General features: G+C 49.0%; 2 protein-coding genes across 17 annotated transcripts in view; both read left to right on the forward strand.

Moving 5' to 3' along the window:
- RBFOX2 (RNA binding fox-1 homolog 2) overlaps positions 1 to 13201 on the forward strand; it is a 277497-nt gene extending 264296 nt beyond the window's left edge. For 14 of the 16 annotated variants that reach the window (XM_041755049.1, XM_041755056.1, XM_041755052.1 and 11 more), the window contains 3 exons: positions 5278 to 5366; positions 5737 to 5809; positions 7563 to 13201. In XM_041755049.1, the coding sequence (XP_041610983.1) occupies positions 5278 to 5366; positions 5737 to 5809; positions 7563 to 7607 (207 nt within the window). In that variant the 3' untranslated portion in view covers positions 7608 to 13201. Of the gene's footprint in view, positions 1 to 5277; positions 5367 to 5736; positions 5810 to 7562 lie in introns of those variants that run through there. The other 2 variants (XR_005987793.1, XR_005987794.1) reach the window with 2 other exon arrangements.
- Positions 13202 to 14266: 1065 nt separating this feature from the next.
- Positions 14267 to 16235, forward strand: LOC121491712 (vegetative cell wall protein gp1-like). The gene is made up of 2 exons (XM_041756890.1): positions 14267 to 15251; positions 15452 to 16235. The coding sequence occupies exon 2, from the start codon at positions 15480 to 15482 to the stop codon at positions 16182 to 16184; it is 705 nt and encodes a 234-aa protein (XP_041612824.1). The 5' UTR covers positions 14267 to 15251; positions 15452 to 15479; the 3' UTR covers positions 16185 to 16235.
- Positions 16236 to 22256: the final 6021 nt, after the last annotated feature.

A 22256-nucleotide genomic window follows, 5' to 3' on the forward strand; every position in this document is an offset into this window, starting at 1 on the left:
GCCTGAAAATCTAGACCCACTGGGACTTTAAAACTTGAAAACATGTATTCCCCTTGCCCTCTTCGGCTTCTTCTTAAAACAAGGTCAGGGAGTTCATTTGGAAATAACACACTATTAGGTTTGCTGATAGCTGGATGCTTGGGGAAAGAGAACCACTGACAGCCTGTCCAATTCAGCTAGTCTCTCCTTGTGCCTACCCAGCGAGATTTGGGAAATGAACTAATTTGGGGAGATGTGAAATATGGAGTGTGTGATTCGTTAAAAATCATCTCTCATCTACCGTTGAAGTCACAAGTGGAAGATAAGAAGTTGGTCCTAACAATTTCTTCCCTTCACCCCAATTTTAAATAATAATAAAATAAAATTTAAATACTTCTCCTTAAGACCTTTTCTTACCTACTTTTAAAAGTAGATAGGTCTCCATCAAAAACAGCAACAATATTATCATTATTACAAGTGTTTGTATTCACTTCTGTGTTACATTTAATCCAGGGGTGCCATGTTGCCACAGAAGAACAGTCTTCTAAGAGCCCTTCCTGCAGGGTCCATCTAGAGCAATGGCTCTCAGCTGGAGCGGGGAGAAGGCAAGAGAAGGGAAGAGTTACAACTGGGTAGGGACAAATAAAGTGGTCCCCAGAGGCACAGCATTCAACCCATGTTCCTTGGGCTAGATCTCTGCTCCCTGCTCCCTGTAGTGTTTTTAAGCACCACACCTGCCTTTCTCTCCACCCACCAACCCCCCACTCCCTTTGCTCTGTAAATCTGTACACCACATGCAAGGAACACATGCTCATTTTGTCTGCTGGTCCTGAAATACACACTCTTCTCCTCAGTATCACCTAATATCACTGTCTTCCAGGTAGAAAGAAGGTGTCTTGACATCACATGCTCACCAAAGTCCTGTTTTAATATAAATCTAAAACAAAAATTTAATAAAATGAATGGCTAGGTTAAAATCAAGACAAGGGGACTGTCCAGTGTGAGATCAAGCTAATAGATAATGCAGATAAAAGTCAGATATAGAAGAGGTGACATATAGAGCCTTTCCATTTTGTTCTGGTTAAAACAGAACTGTTTTAGAAAAGTCCTGTGGTCAGTGTGGCAACATTACAAAGTTAATTAAGTGATAAAATCAGTTCAGAGTAGAGAACCCCTAGAAGTTGTTGGTGGATCCTGGAGAGCTGAGACTTGAACAACAAAAGGATCTTAAGGTAACTGCACTTTCCTGGGAAAGAGCTGGAAGTTGAAGGCAGGGATGTGTCATTGATATGTGGAAAGATAGAATGCTTAAGCCCAGGCACTATGTTAGAAGAACGCTGGGTCAGAATGGATGGGTGCTGCCTGAGGGCTGCACCCAAGCTTGTGCTGCGGGTCAGGACCGAACCATGATATCAAGGTTAGGAAGGTGCTAGCAGAGTGATGGAGTGCTGGGCTGCCCCTGTTGAGAACGCTCTGGAGGCATTCACAGTGAATTACAAAGGAATCCTTTTAAAGGGGCATGTGTATATTTGGATCAGGCTCAGCCATGCCAAATGTATCCAGCTATCAGGGTTCCAAAAAGCAGTCCGTGTGTGCCCTCCTACATTAGGGTGTGCTGTGGCCATGCTAATCCCCATTTTTTGTTTTATTTCAAATCACACACAGATAGAATCTGCAAACTGCTTCAGATCCAACAGGTCTGATTGTGTGTAAATACATATGTCCTTTTTAATTTTTATTCTTAATGGTTGCTTCAGTTTTGCATCAGTGCATGGTTAAAAGCAATACACATCAGCTATTTCATGACTTCATATCTCCAAATGAATTATTTCTCCTCTTTTTTTTTTTTTTTTTGTTTGTTTGTTTGTGCAGTCAGCTGAAGACATGTTAACATCTCACTCTAAATCTCTCAGTGGAGTCTCTGTTCCCTTCTCTGATATAACAGATGGGTTACTGCTTGTTATAATTATTAACATTGTGGTGTGGGCCAGGGCGAGGGTGGGCGACCTTGACTATTTCTTTGGGTTGGGGAGGGCCAGTCGTTAGGGTCTGGAATGTTAACTCAAGTGGTGACTGACTGTTTCCGTAATAGCAGGTTGTTGTGGCTGCACGCTCTAGTAATTGAGGCTGTGTACTTCACCGAGCTTGTGGTAGAGCCTAGGGCCAACCGCTGTCCCAAGAGAATGCTGGGATAGATAGAGTTAGCCAATACGAGTCTGAACGTGGTGATTTTGCTGGTTGTTTAGCTCCAGATGTTGGCATGCTTAGTTTTTAATGTGATTAATAAATGTGGCGCCATACCCCCCCCCCACGCCTGAACCCTGTCTCTCCAACCCCCATCCCCACCCTTGTTCTTTTTGAAAAACTTAAGAAACAGTAATGAAAACCTTGGTGTTTCAAACTGCACTTTGTTCTCATGTTCTATAAAAGACCTCAGACTTGCTAGTAGAGGTGAAAGTTGAGAAAACAATTTCTCCACCTGGAAGCTTGATGCACTCCGAACTCGGTAGAAATAAATACATCTGAATTTTCTTGGTCTTACAGTTTCTGATATATTTTGTTTAAAGCAGTAGCAGAAATGCTTGTGATAAGACTACATCTGAGAGAGGTAAATCCGTAATATACAATTTAACTTTTCTAATTTGGGGGGTAGTCCCTGATGAATGAATGACCAAAGTAGTTTATGAGAATATTATCTGCCCATCCTAAAGATAGCCCCCCCACTTTATAGGGCCTCTCTGTAGCACCATTATAAAGTAATTAGTCATGTTGAGGTATTTAACAGCTTTTGAAAAGAAAAGCACATTAATGTAGTTCTAAATGCTGATACTCTTCTCAAACCTTTAATAGGCAATGAAACATTTGTATCCCTGTCCTGTTTTCCTGAATTTAAATGCAAAGAACCTCATCAAATTCAAACTCCAAAGTCCAAGTTCACTTAGAATAGAAGGAAACTACTGCACATAATCTCCCTGTCTCCTGGTTTGGAAGGAAGCTGCTTTCTCACAATCTGATCTATTTTGAGTTGCTTTGGTTAACAGTAACATCACCCCAAAATCATTAAGGTTCTGCCAGCTTCTTACAGGTTGAGGAAGATAAGGGGAAGTGGTTCTCTCAGTGACCTTATTCAGAACCTCTTTCTCCAGAATTAGTGCACTACTGCTCAAAGCTACCATTTGATAGAATCCCCGGTATCTCTGACTTTCCTGAGACTTTATAAAGTGAGGTCAGTGCTTTCAAGCCTCAGAATCCCTTAATGAGAATGTATACTCAGTCCAATGGCATAGAACTTCAGTTTTTAAATATTTTGCTCAAATAAACATAAATTGGGCTTTAACTGCTTTTATTGCCTTGACTTTTTAAATTTTTAAAGATGATTTTGGTGTTTGAAGGAATGCTAAAGAGACAAACCACATACTGCTTGTTTACCACATCATACTTGTTTACAAAGAAGTTTTACTGAAGACAGCCCTGCTGTAGACTTAACACCAACAAACTTCAGTTCTAAACTTCATGGAATCACCTGTAGTTATAATGAAAAAATGAGCCTTTAAAGGTTCATTTAAAGCTTAAGATTTCAACTATAAAGATGAGCTTGTTGTTCTAACAAATGCTTTTCCTGCTTTATGTCCTCTTTAGAAGTTTAAAAAAAAAAAGGAATAATGTAAAGAGACCCTTTAGTTTATATAACGTATATATGTAGATGCAGAGTTACAGACGCAGATACAGCAGCATTGGCCTGCCCGATTCCATAAACCCGGATAGGTGTCACAGGAAACCTGTGGATCACACACAGCCCTGAGCATGCTTCCTGCTATGTTTCTAGCCATTTCATTGTCAGTGTCTGGTAATATTAATTAGAATCTTCTAATTTATACAGATATCTGTGGAAGAATTTGTAATTGAGAAAGAAATGTTTACTTTTCTGAGTGATTTACTCAAACAAAGAGGAATAGTGCATGACGACTGAAATTCCATCAGTGATACTGTGTCAGTCCGAATATGCTTCGGATGGCTTCAAGCAGTATACACTTCATTGTTCCTCCATAACGCAGTGTGCGCTGCTTGAAGAAAGCGCAAATGAAATGGCGCCTAAGTGGACCAGCTGAACATAGTTCTGTCTGATAGAAAGAAGATAGTAATAAAAATTCACACCTGATTTAGGTTTAGGTGAAATAGATGAATTCTAGAAGGGTAAAGAAGAGGAAAACATAGGGCTTGCCACTTTTTAAAATGGCCTGTCTCATGTGGCACTTAATTGTGATTATCTTTGAAATACTGGGAGTACATATGGTTGACCCTGACAGTGAAAACCTTTGGGATATTTGGTTCCCCTAAACTGAGGGGAAGAAACAGGATGTGGGAATATGAAACTCTCCAGGACTGAGAGGATATTGAACCCATTGACAGAAGAGCTCCAAAGCCTGCTGTGAGACTGGAGTGTAAGAATCTCCGAATCTTCCAGGAGAGGAGAGTAAATGCAGTTAAATGCCTGGGGTGTGGAGGGAGGGCTTCCTCATCTAGGTGAATCCCACTGCAGAGGCCTCAGCTGTAGGTGATGTGATTTGCAGGAGTCTGAAGTGTAGATCAGAGCTGGCCGACTTTTTCGGTGAAGGGCCAGGCATTCAATACTTTCAGCATTGGAGGCCAGTCTCTTCACACCTGCTTTCAAAAAGCAGGGCCAAGCTGCATGGGCCCACACACTGAAGTTTGCAAACCCCTGATCTCTGCTGGGTTTTCCTTCTCACAGTTGCCCAGTTATCTTAGCCTCTTGGCAAACGTGCTAGTCCTTATGGAGCACACGGCACTATAGAGGACCTTTCCATTGCATACAGTCCGTAGTCTCAGCAATGAACCCATCTGAGACTCTGATGTTAACACATACACATTTAGCATGTTCTTGTTCTGTAATTTACTTTCCCCAGCAGTCAGGTAAAGTTCTCCCAACTCCCTGCAAATATTTGTCCTATCAAAAGTCCCAGCAAAGACTGTGAAGTAAGACATCTGAAATCATACCTTCATTTCTTCAATCTGAGAACAGGTTCTGCCAGGAGAGTTTACTTGTGTTACTTTCCCAAATTGGAAAGCACATCCTGGCATTGGGTGGAGCTTAATTCTGTGCCAGAGGAATGATAACATGTAGACTGATGCAGTTTGAAACATTCTCCTCCCACGTGTGTCTGTGTTTGTGTCTGTCCCTGTGTCCTTGTGCGCGTATGTCTGTGTGTGGGTGGGTGTGTGTTTGTCTGGCCATGGGGGGAGAGGTATCTGTAAAGTCAGTTCTCTTCTCTCCTGTAGGGCGGATACGCAGCCTACAGATACGCACAGCCCGCTACTGCAACCGCGGCCACAGCCGCCGCCGCTGCCGCCGCCGCCTACAGCGACGGGTAGGTGCAGCTCACGGGAAGGGGGGCTGGGGGGCTCCCACTTCCCTCCTGCCGCCACTGCCTGGATGCCACCTGGCACCGGGGACACCTGTGGTCCAGAAGCTGCTCCACCCCCTCCTGCTTATTCCCCTCGACTCCTTTCTTTGCTTGGACCCCACTCTCCCTCTCCCTCATCCCTCGACTCCTTTCCTTCCCATTTTATGGAACTACTTCAGAATTTTTCAGAGTAACTGCACTTGGGAGTAGAAACAAAGTTCCCTAATAACTTTCCAAGACCAGGTTACTCACATGTCTTTAGCACAGCAAACTCGCTCATTCTTCCAGAGCACAGCCTTTGCTTGATCTCCCTGATTGTATTTCTTCTTTCCAGTTATGGCAGGGTGTACACAGCCGACCCCTACCATGCCCTTGCCCCTGCCGCTAGCTATGGAGTTGGCGCTGTGGTGAGTATTATGTGTACCTTTTTTATTTTTAACCACTTTACTCCTTTTAGCTTTTACCTACAGATTCCAAAAGATCTAGAGAGGTAATAAATTCAGGCCTTCTTCCATTGCTAGAGTACTGAAGCCACAGAGTCTAAAAAGTTCACATCACCCTCTTTATCTGTGTGTTATAGTGTGAGCCACTTGACCTGGTTAAAGACAGAAAGGAATGAGTAGTGACAGTCTGCCCTGAGTAAGGGCATCATTTGGGAGAGAAAGAAGGAAACAGGTTGACATTTTATACTGGCTTAGCTGTTGGATATATGCCTGTGGCTTGGTTTAATTGATAGGTGTTAGCAAAGATGTGGGGGCATGAGCCTCTCCAGCTTTCACAGTAAGCTTTTCAAAAAATAGACATTAGTTTCAAATATGGATACCAAAGGTTATCCCTGCCGTTCCTGAGCCCTCTGGCAGGTAGTACTGGGAATCACCAAATGAATACCTTACAAAGATATTTTTTATCCACAATATTTGGCAAAATATGGTATTTTCTTAGAAGTGTTGGAAAGGTCTATAGAGCTCATCTAGAATAACTCCCCACCTCTACCCCTACCTCCTTCTAATCAAACTCAAATCCTCACTGCATTAGGCAGTATTTCTGTGTTGGCCTGGATGCCTCTTGGCTGCAGAGACAGACCATTCCACAGAGACCTCCCCAGCGTTCTCAGCTGGGCTGCAGCCTGGGAATGTGGAAGGAGGTGTTTGACAGGCAGAGTGATATATGAAATTTAAGATTTAGAGGAATATGAGATAACCTGTCATTTCTTCCATTCAGTTTCTATGGATAGAAAGATTTGTGGGGGGAAGTAACAGGATCCTGAGGGCAAGTAGGTGTGGAGCTGAGCTAGAGACAGACAAGATAAAGACAGTGATGAAAGTTCCTGAGATTTTATGTGCTGATCCTGATAAAGGAATAAAGCCCAGTTATAACTCCACAGAGATAGATAGAAATACATTCGGGTATGTCCAGAAGCAGCATAGTTGGCATATTTTATAGATCAAAGAGGAGCTGGACTTGATGAGTGCAAAGGTTGACTCTGGTTTAAATCCAGCACCATCTCAGACATGGTACGTGACAGCTAGTGATCAGAGGAGCCTGTTCTCCATGGACAGGTGATGTGTATGAAGGTGAAATCAGCTAGCTGCTTTAGGTCACTATTGTGATGATGTAATCAAAGTAAACAAAACCTGTTGCTTTTAAACGTCAAACTATTTACAGACCTGGCTTTAAATTGTATTGAGTTTCCCTTCTGTGCTGATTCATGTAAATAATGAAACAAAGCATTGCCATCCTCTCTTCTTGAGAGTATCAGGTCACTAGTAAGTGGGATTCTGGTTTGAGCATCTTAAAATTTTTTTTTTTAATTTTTATTTATTTATGATAGTCACACAGAGAGAGAGAGGCAGAGACACAGGCAGAGGGAGAAGCAGGCTCCATGCACCGGGAGCCCGATGTGGGATTCGATCCCGGGTCTCCAGGATCGTGCCCTGGGCCAAAGGCAGGCGCCAAACCGCTGCGCCACCCAGGGATCCCTGGTTTGAGCATCTTAGAGGCAGAAGCTGGTTTCCTGACTCCACTGGTAGCATCTTACCAGTTGCTTTGCAGCTTCTAAAGAAGCTATTTTTCCAAATTCCTTTTCAGGACATTTTCCTTCATTTTCAGTGCTTCTCTCAAAAAAAACTTTTAATTCTTTTTATGTCTTTATTACTGCAGGCGAGTTTATACCGAGGTGGCTACAGCCGATTTGCCCCCTACTGAAGTGACGTGAGACCCTGCAAATGGGACCGCCCCCCAGTTCATGAGGCCTGGCTATTGCAATATTTACTAGTAGAGGAACTCTATAGCAAGATGAAGAGGAAAAAACAAACAAACAAACAAAAAAAACAAAAAACAAAAAAAAACAAAAAAAAAAGAGAGAATACTTTTTTATACCTCACTATGTTCTTTGAATATGTATTTTTCCTTTACATTTCTGCCTTTAATTCTTTTGTTCCAAAGATTGTGCATTTTTTCTTTTTTTTCTTTTTTTTTAACTGTGGTAAAAAAAAAAAAAAAAATAATGCATTTCCATGTCTGTATGTCCGTGCTTAGCTTATTCTGTCAATCACGGAAGAGGCAGTTACTGAGGAAGGGGAGACCTTAGGAGCTGATGAATGCATGCGATCAGAAATCAGACAGAGCTACCAAAGTGTATCGGGTGCTGAGTGGCTGGGGATGAGCAGAAGTGTAGGAGATCTTTCTGCAACAGGATATTCTTCTGAGTTTCTGGTCTTTGGCAGGCAATTCTGATTGGCTGTGGCTGGAATCCACATGCTGATAGATGATAGGAATTTGTGCTTGCAAAGCAGGAGGATTAAAAAGACACTTTCCTCTCCTCTTCCCTCCTGTCTTCATTCTTTTTACAATCTTCTTACCTGCACAGCCTGAGACAGTTGGCATGGTTTTTGGAATTATAGTATTAATATTTCCAAACATGCTCTCAGACTATGGATAATAAACACCTCATTAGGAAACAGATCTCAGAATGAACTCTGGAGTATGAAAAAGATCATTCTTTTCTTTCCTGAGATTCCAGCATTCCTGCTGGGCTTCCTCCCCTTTCTCTGAACCACAACTTAGCTCATCTGTCCTTCTACGAACTCCCTGCTCCCAAGTCCTCAAGAGTCAGGAATTTAGGACCCAGGGACAAGTGAATAAATAGCAACCAGCTTTTCTGGCTTGAGGGTTAGAAGTACAAAGTGTTGGGAGCCAGTAAAGGGGTAAGGAAGAAAAAAAGGATGTTGGATGATGTCTGGCAGGGCACTGATTGATATTCCTGTGATTTCTCTTGCATCAGGAGGTCAGTACAAGGTAAACATATCAAGAGTGTTGGCAAAAGGTAAAACACCCGATCCTGGGGCGGCTGTCCCTGGAAGTTTGTGGTGATTGTAAAGGGGCACGTAAGGGCAGGCAGGGCCACTTTGTACTAACTAGCTCCAAAGCCATAGGAATTTCCATCTTCTGGAGCATTCTGTGAGCCACTTCTCTGTCCACGGTCTTGAGCTCTCCTGGCTGCTCCGCTCGGCTTCTGGTTATCCTCCAAAGACACCCAACCAAGCACGCAACCACTTGGCATACATGAACACTACAGAACATAAAACCCAGAGCCCCTGAGGCTTCTCTCCACCCATAGTGGAAGAAAGTTGTGACCTGGCAAGGATCTCCTATGTAGCCAGAAAGAGTCATGTGGTGGCCACAGGAGTGAGTCCCTGCTGTTGCTCCCCAGCTTTGATTTTATACATCTTAAGGTAGGGGAGAAAGTGTTTCTCTTCTAGCTATTAGCGGTTAATGATAAAGGCAAGGGTCCTGCAGCATTTCCAAAATGAAGGCATTAGAAAACAGAAAAGCACGGTCCATTTGGCTCCCTGGTCTATTCACATTGGTACTAGGGTGACTTCTCACCCGAGGGATAGCTGCTAAAGGGAGTAATTCAGAGACATGGAGCTTCCGGTTTGTTATGGGTTTGTTTTCCGTTTGTTTTGGGGTTTTCTTTTTTTGGGGGGGGGGGGGTTTGGTTGTTTTTTTGTTTTTTGGTTTTTTTTACTCCTGCCTCCACACATGTTCTTGACTGATAACTGATTCATGTCCCTGAATTAAAATGACTGACATATGACAGCATCAAGCATTCTTTGTAAGCAGAGTGATCTATCCGGGAGGGACTGGCCTGTTGTGTAAAATACATATCTTACCCGCCCCCCCCCCCCCCCCGGGGAGCCCTCTCTCTCCTGACGATGGGGAGAGAGGCTGTCCCTGAAACGAGGGGAGACATCAAGGAAGCTAGAGGCCTCGATGCAATCTTATTGATTCTGGGGAGGAATGCATGGAATAGGGGACACCAAACTACCCAGGGCCATTGGCCTTTGTTAAGGGTTTGCCTCCCCAAGCCAAAGTTTGGTTCGTTGCTGTTAAGACAATTTTTGTTGTATGTATATAAATATTTTAGTTAGAGGAAGGGGTATGGGATCTGGGGCTTTCACAGTTCTAGGGAATGGGGGCAGGGAGGATTTTTTTCCTTTTCTTTCTTTTTGTTTCGAGAGAGAGCTTTTATTCACTAAAGAAATGGAGAAATTTCATGTCATGTTCAAATAGGGGCCATTCACAGAAATGGCAAGGCACTGCTCAATGGAGACAAGGCCAAATTTTAAATGGTTGTGTCTGTAGCAGGGGAGGAAGATAGGAGAATGAGTAATTTCCTCTTCTTTTTTCCAAGAAAAAGACAAGGATGGTGGGAAAGGTAGAGAAGGCGGCTCCCACTGCCCTTGTAAAAGAGGCAGAAGCTTGAGCTTGGGCTACCTCTTCTGCATTTCAGTTCAGCTGGTTCTGGCTGAGGACTCCATAGGCAAGCTCTGTGCATTCTGCTGCATGTCCAGGATGGTTGTAATACAGCTTCCTCCAGCTCCTTTTTCTCAGGAAGGCTAAGTAAACTTCTGCTTTTGCTCAAGGGCCTCTGCTCTTCGGTGTCAGCACTGAGAATTGGAGCTCTCGTGAGCATCTAGATGAGATTGTGTCAGCCTTCCCGTCACCTTTGAACTTTGAGACTCTGTACAGCCAGCTTCATCAGAGGCAGGTTCCTCAAAGCACCGGTGCTTGCTTGTCTGCTCCTGGCTCTGGTTCCCATTGGACTAAGAAACAGAGTCAGAAGAGAGTTTGGCCTCTGTGGGTTCGTTAGAGGATGCTGGTTGATGATTCCAAAAAAATCACTGATCTCAATCACAGCACGTGAATGATTTTGACAGCTTTACTGTAGCTCATGACATGGGCTTCTGTACTTAGCGTCTTACTCCTAGAAGCCAGGCTCCTTTAAGGAGACCACTAGTGAGAACCTTTATCTCCTATCCTTCTCTCAGCCCCGAGAGCTGCCCTTAGGTCTGGTCTGGAATCCCATGCGTTCCATGTTTCAGCTCTCAAGAACCCGGGTCAGCCGTGGTGACTCACCGACTTTAAGGCTCTCAGGTTTTACCCAGCTTCCCATCACCACCGTCCTCTGACAACCACAGGTGGGATTGAGCCAATATTATTTTTGTCCTCAAAAAAGAAGGGGACTGGGGCTCATCTCTGTTTAAGGGGAGCTAGTGCAGATTATTCAGAAGAAACCAGTGGTAGCAGCTTTTCCTCAAAAGTCTAATTGCTCAGGGGCTGAAGTGCTCTGTAGGTTACCGTTCCTAGTGATGTAGCAGAGAAGTAAGTGAGCACCACCCTCATCACCAGTCACTTAGCTTCCCAATGGGGGAGAGGTGGCAACTCGGGATTGAAGCCACCCCGAGGCTCTGCCAGAAGGGCTTCATAACTGCCCCCTCTTCCCTCAGACGGGAGAACAGGGCCGAGCCGGGGCCCCTCTAGAAGGCACACCGGCCAGGAGCGGGGAGGGAAACTGCTTGTGCCCTCTCCCTCACCAACTCCAGCCTCCTGCTGCTTGCAACCTCTAGCACAGTAACATTTGCAGAATTGCAGATTTTTTTTCCCCAGATGATAGGAAGAAAGGGACTTTGGGGGGTGGGGAAGGGGTAGTGGTGTTTTAAAAAGCATAAGTTACCTGTTTGCACTGTTTTAAGATAGGAAAAAAGAATAGTGGGCAAGGTGAACATCAGACGTAAATTTGTGTGTTTTTATTTTGTCATGCTCTTGAAAGTGTCTGACCATTTGTAGTATACACCAGTGAGACTTGATTCTGTTACATAGAACACTTTTTTTTTTTTTTTTTTTGGTAATGTTACTGTCCAAAAGCCTCTTTCCTCCTTTCCCTTCTCCAGTGTACTTGCTTCATACTTGCTTTATTGATCAACCAGGCAATAGCCATCCAAGAGCTAGAGCGTGAAGCAGAGTCCTTTCCAAGTAGGCTCCGGGTGTCCTAAGCCAGCACGTGCCCTCTGGTTTAGCAAGTGCAGTGGAGTCCCTGGCACCTGTCTTTAAAATAAGGCTTACAGACCAGACTACGGCAAGTTCTCCAATTCCTGAATCAGACGCACTAGGAACGAGGAGCCGAGGGTGGAGGGGATTCCTCAAGTTAATCCAAGTTGGCTGTAGTAGCTGTTCTCATCCATGTTACCGGAACTGTAGCCAGTTACAGTTTACTCAGGAAAACGGTAGATCAATTCAGCCATGGTAGTGCTGGTTGGCAGGGATTGGTAACCGAGAGAACTGCTCATCAGCCAAAACTCAAACCTTGCCTTTAAGGAGACTGCCAGCGGGGGGCTCGGTCTGCTCCGGCTGGCTGGCAGTCACACATGTGCCAGTGTGGCAGAGGCTCGGTCACACCGGCAAGCAAAAAGGGATCATCAATTCTCTTTCCTCTCCCCCAACCCGCACCCCCACCCCAGTTACCAATGCCAGATTCCCAGGGGGTACTTGTGTTTTCTGAATTTTTAAAAAATGACTTTTGGTTTGGTTTTTCTGGGGACTGATAAAGTGCTTTAAGCAATGTCTATACCCCCATCGAGACTCCCCAGCTTAGCCATTTTCTTGTATTTTTCTGTTCACAGTATTTTTGTGTGTGTGTGTGTGCTTGTTTTGGCAGCTCATTTTGGCTGTATTATATATCGAGTGATGAATTGATCCTCTTTTTTCCCTAAGGTATATGAATTTTTTTTTCCTTGTGTTTTAATTCTGCTTGTGAATAGCTGGAGCAAACCTGGGGCTGACACACGTAAGCTAGGGCTGCAGAGTGCTGACAGGGCCAGTGGTGTTGACTTGTCCCTGACAGGCTGACCTACCTGCGTCTCTGAGCTTTTCAGTCCAAATCTTTGCAAGGCTAAAAATGCCACAGAACCTCTCCTCCCCACTCCCCATGGCAGGGACTGGACCCTCCCAACATGGAACATGCAGCTTCTCCTGCCCCCCCTCCCATTGCCATGGCAAAACAGGTACCTTTTGGGGCATGGGGGCATCACATGGGATGCTTGTATAATTGACCACCTCGCCTTCTCTCCCCAACCCCATCCCCAGAGTCACTTCCTAGGACACCCGAGCTGCTTGCCCAGGGTCCTGTTTCCCTGCGATCTCCAGAGAAGCACCCCAGGGCTTTGTGACAGTCTCTAACTCCCTCCCCCTCTCGTTAAGAATCATATTGTATAGTAGCTTTCAGACCATACAGTATTCATTGGGTTACTCCTATTATTATCAAGTAGCTGGAATTGTGAAGGTCGGAGTAGTTAGATCTTTAGCTTTTATTCCTTATTTTTTTGTATTACTATCCATGTGTATAAATTATTGATCATGTTGCTGGCTTTTATAAACTCTAAGCGAAGGAGGAGCACTGCCTCTGCCTTTGCAAATGGTAATGAAGCACTGTTTTTAAATAAAAGAGAGAAACACCATTCTTTGGCCTGTGTGTTTATCCGGGATCCATGTCACCTCCTCCTGAGGCTCTTGGATTTGACTTCTAGTTGGAGGACACTCGGGTCGCGCTGAGCTGTGGGCCGAATGAGGCCAAAGGCTGGCGGGGGAGTGTCTCTGCGGATCCCTGCCAGTGCCCACCCCGCCCCACTCCAGTGCCCTTCACCTGGCTCTTGGGTCACCTAGCTTCCCATTTCGTGGGGGCGCAGGGGCCCCCTGAAAGAATGCCTTGCTGCTGAATCTAGACACCACCCGAGTTCATGCCCCTTCTTCCCCCCTCCTGCTCCGCTCAGGAGACCTTCCCCTCCTGAGCTGCCCCACCCCTGTGCCCGCACCCAGCCCTCGGGGTCCCAGCCCTGTCGCCCTCCTGCAGGTCACCCCTCACTCCCGGCTGGTGGGCCCCTTCGGTGTTCTCACCTCTAACGCATTTTCAAAACAACTCCGCGAGATCCCAGGCCCCTTCCCTCAGGACAAACTTCTGGAAGGAGTTTCTGCCCACCCGCTCCTTACCAGTTACCGGCCCTCACCCTGCTGCGCTCAGGCTTCTCCCTCTGTGACCCTGAAGTGGCCCCTTTTGGTGACAGCAGGTGGAGGGCTGCCTCCCAGGGGAACCCCCCCAGCCCCCCGACACCGCAGCGTCCACACCCCTCCCCCTCCCCCGGGTCAGACCTGTCCTGTTGGCCGCCGTGTGGCCCGTGAGCACCTGTGGGCACCCGCGCAGCAGATACGTGGTAAGTTCCTTTCTCAGTGTTTCCCATGAGGTGAGACAGTTTCCACCCTGCCTGCCTGTGTTGCCCCCAGGGGGATGGCAGGTTCGTAGAGACCGAGAGCACCCCTGCCTGCTAACCAGCGCCCGGGCCCAGCCAGCGATTGCGAGGGACCGTGAGAGACCGTGTGGGACCGCGAGGGATCATGTGGGACCGTGTGGGACCGCGAGGGACTGTGTGGGACCGTGTGGGACCGCGAGGGATCGCGTGGGACCGTGTGGGACCGCGAGGGACTGTGTGGGACCGTGTGGGACCGCGAGGGATCGCGTGGGACCGCGAGGGACTGTGTGGGACCGTGTGGGACCGCGAGGGATCGCGTGGGACCGTGTGGGACCGCGAGGGATCGTGTTGGATCGTGAGGGACCGTGTGGGACTATGAGGGACTGTGTGGGACCACGAGGGACCGTGAAGGATCGCGTGGGACCGTGTGGGACCGCGAGAGACCCTGTGGGACCGTGAGGGACTGTGTGGGACCACGAGGGACCGTGAAGAATCGCGTGGGACCATGTGGGATTGCGAGGGACCCTGTGGGACCGTGAGGAACTGTGTGGGACTGCGAGGGATCGTGTGGGACCGTGTGGGACAGCGAGGGATCACGTGGGACTATAAGGGACCGTGTGGGATTGCGAGGGACCGTGTGGGACTGCGAGAGACCCTGTGGGACCGTGAGGGACCGTGTGGGACCCTGTGGGACTATGAGGGACTGTGTGGGACCACGAGGGACTGTGAAGAATCACGTGGGACCATGTGGGACCGTGTGGCACCGCGAGGGATCGCGTGGGACCCTGTGGGATCGCGAGGGACCGTGTGGGACCCTGTGGGACTATGAGGGACTGTGTGGGACCACGAGGGACCGCAAAGGATCGCATGGGACCGTGTGGAACCGCGAGGGATCGGGTGGGACCGTGTGGGATCGCGAGGGACCGCGTGGGACCGTGTGGGATCGTGAGGGACCGTGTGGGACCGCGAGAGATCGCGTGGGACCATGTGGGACTTCGAGGGATCGTGTGGCATCGCGGGGGACCCTGTGGGACCGTGTGGGACCGCGAGGGATCGCGAGGGACCGTGTGGGACCGCAAAGGACCGCGAGGGACCGTGTGGGACTATGAGGGACCGTGTGGGACCCTGTGGGACCGTGTGGGACCGTGAGGGATCGCGAGGGACCGTGTGGGACCCTGTGGGACTCTGTGGGACTATGAGGGACTGTGTGGGACCACAAGGGACCGTGAAGGATCGCGTGGGACCGTGTGGGATCGTGAGGGACCCTGTGGGACCGTGTGGGACCGCGAGGGATCGCGTGGGATCGTGTGGGACCGTGAGGGATCGTGTGGCATCGCGAGGGACCGTGAGGGACCCTGTGGGACCGTGTGGAACCGCGAGGGATCACGTGGGACCGTGTGGGATCGCGAGGGACCGTGTGGGACCACGAGGGATCGTGTGGGATCGCGAGAGACCGCGAGGGACCCTGTGGGACCGTGTGGGACCGCGTGGGATGCGACGTCGCTCCGGGACAACGAATGAGCTGACCAAATGGGGGACCCGTCCAGGCCCCTGTCGCCTCCCGCCCGCTCGCAGGGCCTTGGGGACACCGATGCTCATGCTGCGCCCCCCCACCCCGTCCCACCGGCTCGAAAGCCCTTCATCCGCCGCTGGGTCGGGCTCCCCCCGCCCGGGAAAGCAGGAGGCGGCCCAGCCCAGCCCGACCCCAGGTCGTCCCTCCGTAAGCCCGGGAGCTGCCGGGCCTCGGTCACCAGGAGCGCGCCTGACGCAGGACCCCCGCAGCCCGGGGGGTGGGGACAGTCCGGCTCCGCCCCCTGCCCTCCGAGCACCTGCGAGCCCGCGCCTGGCGCCCGCTGCCCGGCCTCCCGCAGCCCCGCCCCGACTCGCGCGGAGTCTGCCCCGAGCCCGGCTCACCTCGCGCGTTGCACCTCGGGCGGAGGCTGAACAAAAGCCCCAGGACAGAATGAGCGCCGAGTCCTGCGGCCGGAGCTGCCCCTTCGGCGGCGCGTGCACGTCCCGGGCCGCCCCACCGTCGGCTGCCCTTGCCAGCGGCACCCTGTCCTCCGGGGCGCTGCCGCCGCTCTGGGCACCCAGCGTCACCCGCATCCCCGGCCTCTTCCCGCCCTCTCCCCGGCGGCCGCCCACCTCGGGCTGCGGGCCGCACTGGCCCGCCTGGCCCGGGCCTCCAAACCCTTGAGAAACCCCCGAATCCCAGAGCCTGAAACCCAGAGTCCTTCACAGGGCACCCAAGCCCCCTCCACCACCACCCCCTCCGCCCCGCGCAGCACCTGCCCCCACCCCACAAGCCGGGCCTCCCTTCCCCCTCCTGCTGCCTCTGCTCCGCGCCCCCTCCTTTTTTCGAGATTTGTTTATTTATTTATGATAGACATAGAGAGAGAGAGAGGCAGAGACACAGGAGGAGGGAGAAGCAGGCTCCATGCCGGGAGCCCGACGCGGGACTCGATCCTGGGACTCCAGGCTCGCGCCCTGGGCCAAAGGCAGGCGCCAAACCGCTGAGCCACCCAGGGATCCCCCCCCCCCTTTTTTTTTTAAGATTTTATTCATTTATTCATGAGAGACACAGACAGAGAGGCAGACACAGGCAGAGGGAAAAGCAGGCTCCCTGGGGAGCCCAATGTGGGACTCGATCCCAGACCCCAGGATCACATCGTGAGGGACCGTGTGGGTCCCTCAGGCAGTCACTCGCACGCAGCTCAGCCACCCAGGCGTCCCCACGCCCTGCTCCAGAACTTTCAAAGCTCAGCTCAAAGGTCACCTCTTGACCTCTTTGCTGCCAGAACCCACCCAGTCCTCGACCCCTCAGGCAGAGCACTTGCCTCCTGGCCTCTGCTGTCCAGGCGAGTCCTGCTCACGCGGAACTAGATGGCAGCATCCCAAAGACAGCCAGCTGGCCATCAGCACACAGTGCGCTCTTTACACATTTCATTTTGTTGGCTTGACCCTCCCCTCACATCATTCTTTCTGCTCTGCAGACTTTAACTATGAAGCTTTTCTTTCATCTAAGCTCAGCCTAGGTCTGCAGCGACCCTTAGTCACACGTATTTTGGGGCCATTTGGAAACAGGACCTGGAGAGGCTGGATTTTCTGTTGGGAAATTGTACACATGTCTTTTCTCCCACCAGACCAAGCTTCCAGGAGGCAGAGAACCAGATTCCTCATGTCTGGGTTCCTACCACCGTGCTGGGCACTTGTTCCCATCCTATGAACTATGCGGAAGGTGCCACAGAAAGACAGTCTGGCACACGCAGCCAGGGCCGTGACAGGGATAGGCACAGGATCAAACTGATTCCCCAAAGATTTTATGTGTAACACAAGGTGAGTTTAAGACAAGGGTCAGAGAGCTGGCTCCCAGCCTCAGGCTCCCATTTCTGTGCCCCCACCTCGAGCGGCCTGGACTATACCCTCAGCCCCCATGCACCCAAGCTACCAATGGCTGTTGTGGCACCAACGTCATGTCTTGGTTTGAAGAGAAGATGCGTGTGCAAGGAGGACCACCGGGCTTCCGTTTCTGGCTGTAGCCAGCTGTGTGCTCTTGGCCTGTCGCCCCACAGCGTCTCCATGTATAGAATGTTCAAATAGACCAGGTATTTTGTGGAGTCCCTCCCCAGGCTGAAGCACTGATTCCTTGTGTTGACAACAGAACTTCTCTGTCCAGGTGGAAACCAGGCCTAGACAAACGCCCAGTCACAGGACAGAGGACAGCCTGGTCACGCATTCACATGATCATTCCATCTCCCCCTTGGAGCAATGTTCCTTCTCAGTCCATAATTGGCCTCTGCGCCTGCTGAACCCCATAAAGAAGCCTCAGGACAGTCGTACCAACGTTTTGTCCAAGTGATATCAAAACCCAGCACCCCCCAAGGGCTTGTCCAGAAAATGGTGCATCAGTTTTTGGAAACTACTTGATCCAGTCCTAAGCTGTGGCCTGGAAGTTCCCAACCAGAACTGCACACCGGAGCCCCCATTCACACTCCCAGGCTGCATGCTGGGAGCTTCTGATGCAGGGGGCCTGGGTGAGGCTTGGGCCTCTGGGTTTGGTGAGGAGGAAGGCAGTGCTGGCCTGCACCCTGGCTGGAAACCTCCACACTAAATGATTTGGGATCCTACCATGTCCTCAAAGCCTGGAGACATCATCTAGAGGTCTTGTGAGAGACAGCCAACCAGAAAGCTCGCCTGGGAAGGCTGGTATTAATGTCTCGGTGCGGCCTGGCCAACGGTCACACACTCCCCACGCTTGTGTTGGGTTGGGAGAGGGGGCAGGCAGGAACCCTGTACTTCCACTCCGTTTTGCTCTAAAACCCGTCTAAAAAATAATGTCAATACATTTTTCCATAAACGCAAGGAAGGGGGCAGCCGGCTCGTCTGGGTCAGCGAGCAGCTGTATGCAAGGGCCGTGGCTCTGTGCACCTGGGCCACCTCACAGGCTCTCAGATTCTCTCCCGCTCCATCTCCATGGAAGCCGTCTGTTTTCACTGAGTGAAATTCTAAACTCGGGGCGCCCTACGGTTCTGGCTCAGACCATCAGCTTTCCAGGCTTAGAATCAATAATGAGCAACCCCAGCTGAAAGAGAGCCGAAGATGATCATCCTTGGCCCCTGCCCCCGCCGGCCCCCCCAGAAAGGGAGGAGGAAACGCTCCCTGATGGCACTAAGTGCTTTCCCATGCTCGAGCCCAGCCCTCCCTCTTGCCTCTGGGATTGCCTTACCCCACCATCCTGGGCTCTGTGCTGCAACTGGTCTACGGGAGAAGGAGGCCGGGGAGATCTGGGGCAGGCAGGAGGGGACTTGGCTCAGCTCCAGGCCCAGCTGTCTGCAGGCCTCCCTGCAGGCTAACGGGAAAGCTGCCCTCCAGGCTGTCCCCCGAGCCTGCAGCCCAAGGGGACAGTAGTGAAGAGTGCTCTCAGGACCACTGCGGCTTCACCATCACCGCTTGGTTTCTTCTGGGTTTTGGAACTGACTTCCCAGTTCATGGGTGGCAGTTTCTCATTTCAAAAGCCAGAATTCCAGATGCTCAAAAGCTGCTTCTCTTGAAACATTTAGACCCGGCGTCAGCAAGCTTTTTGTAAAGTGCCAGATAATCAGTATTTTACGTTTGGCAGACCACCTGGTCTGTCACAACTTCTCAAGTCTGCCATTACGGCAGGAAGGCAGCCAGAGGCTGTGCACAAACAAAGGGCCGTGGCTCTGCTCCAAGAAAACTTTATTCACAAAAACAGGCGGTGGGCCCAATTTGGCCCGTGGGCTATAACTGGCTGACTCTTGCCTTTGACAGATCACAAGGCTCCAGAAATCTCTGGAAGAGTTTAGATCAGTGCTTGTGAAAAATCTCCCACCAAGTACAGACTGAATGTAAATGTTAATTTTGGGGTGTGCGTGTGTGTGTGCCCGCACGCATGCATGCAAGGGTAAAAAATACTAAATCTCCCCATAATGTTTAAAAGTGGGTGATGTCAGAATTGGCTCACATCAACAAATTTAAAATGTCTGCCTCGGGCCTACAAACACAGACATGTACAAATTCCAGCCCTACTGCTCCTTAATGGTGTGACCTTGAGGAAGTCACCCATTTCCTAACTGGGACACCTAACCAGGGCAGTGTAGGGTAGTGATTATGGGCAGGGAGACAAGAGTCAAAAGGACTCTGCATTCCAGCCCTGAGCTGCCAACCTGCTCACTGGTCGACCTTGGACGATTCAATGCCTCTGTGCACTAACTCTAGATTGGAAGACGATAGATGTACCACGGTAGTAGTCGATCACAAGGATGAAATAGGACCTTATTTACAGAGTACTTAGCACAGTGTCTAAAGGGTGCCAAGTATTCAATAACTATGGGCTATGATTCAGTAAATTTGGTAAAGCATTTAGCAGAATTCCTAGTTCAGAGTAAACCATCAGTATTCTTTCCTCTTTTCTGTTTTGAAAGGAGAAAGAACAGAATCGAGGAATTTCTGGATGTGGACAAGGATTCCTCAGGTTGGAAAGGTTGGAATGAACCTTACTGCCAATAGGAAATAGTATCAGAGATTCTCCAGGACTGTACTCTCCTAAAATATGAGAACTTACCTATAGAATGTCATACACCCAATCATATCGCTGAGTTGCCCTGTATTTCCAACAACCATTTTGCAAGACATGCGGGGGAAATAGGGTGGAGTTGACCCAGAGGTCTAGGCAGGTATGCAAAGTCTAGAAACAGGGTTCCAGTCTAGCTTGTAGTCCAACATGGGCACCCGGAGCTCAAAGAGCAAGAGGCACACACTGGACATTGGCATCACCATCTCTTCGTTATTGGGGCATCCCCACCATCACAGAACCATGTTAGGATTTCTTTTTTTCTATAAAGATTTATTTATTTTTAGATGGAGGGAGGGACAGAGGGAGAGAGAATCTTAAGCAGACTCCATGCTGAGCATGGACCTCACGACCCTGAGATCACTACTTGAGCCGAAACCAAGAATCACACCCTGAACCAACTGCACCACTCAGGTGCCCCAGTATTTCTTCTATCTTAAGAAATGTCATTTCCTTTCTTGACCTCACTCCCTGCTTCCCCTCCAAACCCCCTCCCCAATTGCCCCATTTTTCTGGATGATTCTCCAGCAAAATTCAAAAGCTTTGTCTATACTTTGTCTCCAGTTTCCTTCCTCCTTCTCTTAAACCCTCTCCAGTCAAGCTTTTGTCTTCTGTCATTCCACCATGACTGCTTTTGTCAAGGTCACCAATGGCATCCAGGTTGCTAAATCAGATTCAGGCTCATCATCCTTGAGGCTTTCTTCACTTGGCTCCCTGGACACCCCAACCCTGGTTCCCTTTTCAATGTTGGCAACTGCTCCTTCTCTATCTCCTTGATGGTTCCTCCCCTTCCCCCATCCTCCACAAGCCAGGGGACCCCGGGGCACTGACCTTGTACATTTACCCTTTTTACATACATTCAAGTCTTTGATAATCTCACTCTTATGATTTTAAGTATCATCTATTTATAAATTTGTATTCTGACCAATATCTTGTTGGAGATCCAACATCCTGAATCTAGATTTACACGTCTTACCATCTGCTCACCATCTCCACTTGCTTGTCTGTTGGGTGTCTCAAACTTAACATGTCCAAACTGAGCAACTTGATCTTACCCTACATTCCTACCCCCCACAAAACCTATTTCAGGTAATGGTCAGTTGTTCAGGCTAAAACCTTGGCATCATCTTGGCTCTTTTCCTCTCAGACCACACATCCAGCCCATGAGCAAATCCTATGGGCTCTACCTTCAGAATAGGTCCAGGATCTGACACTTCTTACCACGTCTAAAGCTACCATACTGCTTTAAGCCACTATCCTCTCTCCCAAGGAGTGTTTCAGTAACTTGCTAACTGGTATCCCTGTTAGAGCCTTGCCCCTATGATCTCTTTCCCACACAATAGCCAGGGCGATGTTGTTAAAATCTAAGATAGACTATGTCACCCTTCTGCTTGAAACCTTTCAATGTTTTCCTATCTCACTCAATAAACGGCAAAATTCTACCCTACCATAGCCTATAATACACTGTACCTTGGGGCCTCCAGTTGCCTTTCTGACCTCATCTCCTACCATCCCTTCGTGCTCCCCAAGCCATTACTCTGCTCCTGGCACACAGCCTCCTCGCAGCTCCCTAAACCTGCCACCTATGTCACCTTTGCTGTCCCTCTGTCTGGAATGTTCTTCTCCCAGATATCTTCTTAGCTAGCTTCCTTCCCATCCTCATATCTTTGCTTAGATAAAAGCTTCTCAGAGATCTTCTCTGATGATCTTATTTAAAATTGCTCTCTAGCCCCACCCTACACTCTGTATCCTCCTTCCCAGATTTATTTTTCTCCCTAACATCCATTACTTTATATTACACTGTATGATTTACTTTATTGTGTTTCTTATCTGCCTCTCCCACCATGAGAATATAAACCCCATGAAGGTAGGGTTGTGTTTTGTTCATTGCTTTACCCCAGCTACTTAGAAAAGTGCCTCTCACATGGTAGGTATTCAGGGAGTATCTGGATGGGTGGGTGGGTAGATGGATGATTGAATGGATAGATGGACAGATGATTAGATAAGATGGATGGATGGATGGAAGGATGAGTAGATGGGTGGTGCATAGATGGACAGATGGATAGATGATATGGATGGATGAACAGATTGGGGTCTATGTAAGAGCAATACTGTGATTTATAAGAAATATATATATTCGGTCATTCATTCAGATGACCAAAATATACTTTTCAT

Source organism: Vulpes lagopus, chromosome 5, assembly GCF_018345385.1.
Source record: "Vulpes lagopus strain Blue_001 chromosome 5, ASM1834538v1, whole genome shotgun sequence".
Classification (NCBI taxonomy): Eukaryota; Metazoa; Chordata; class Mammalia; order Carnivora; family Canidae; genus Vulpes; species Vulpes lagopus.

What these genes read in the sequence shown, in the direction of transcription:
- LOC121491712 (XM_041756890.1), top strand. Translation starts at nt 15,480, where the DNA reads ATGCGACGTCGCTCCGGGACAACGAATGAGCTGACCAAATGGGGGACC.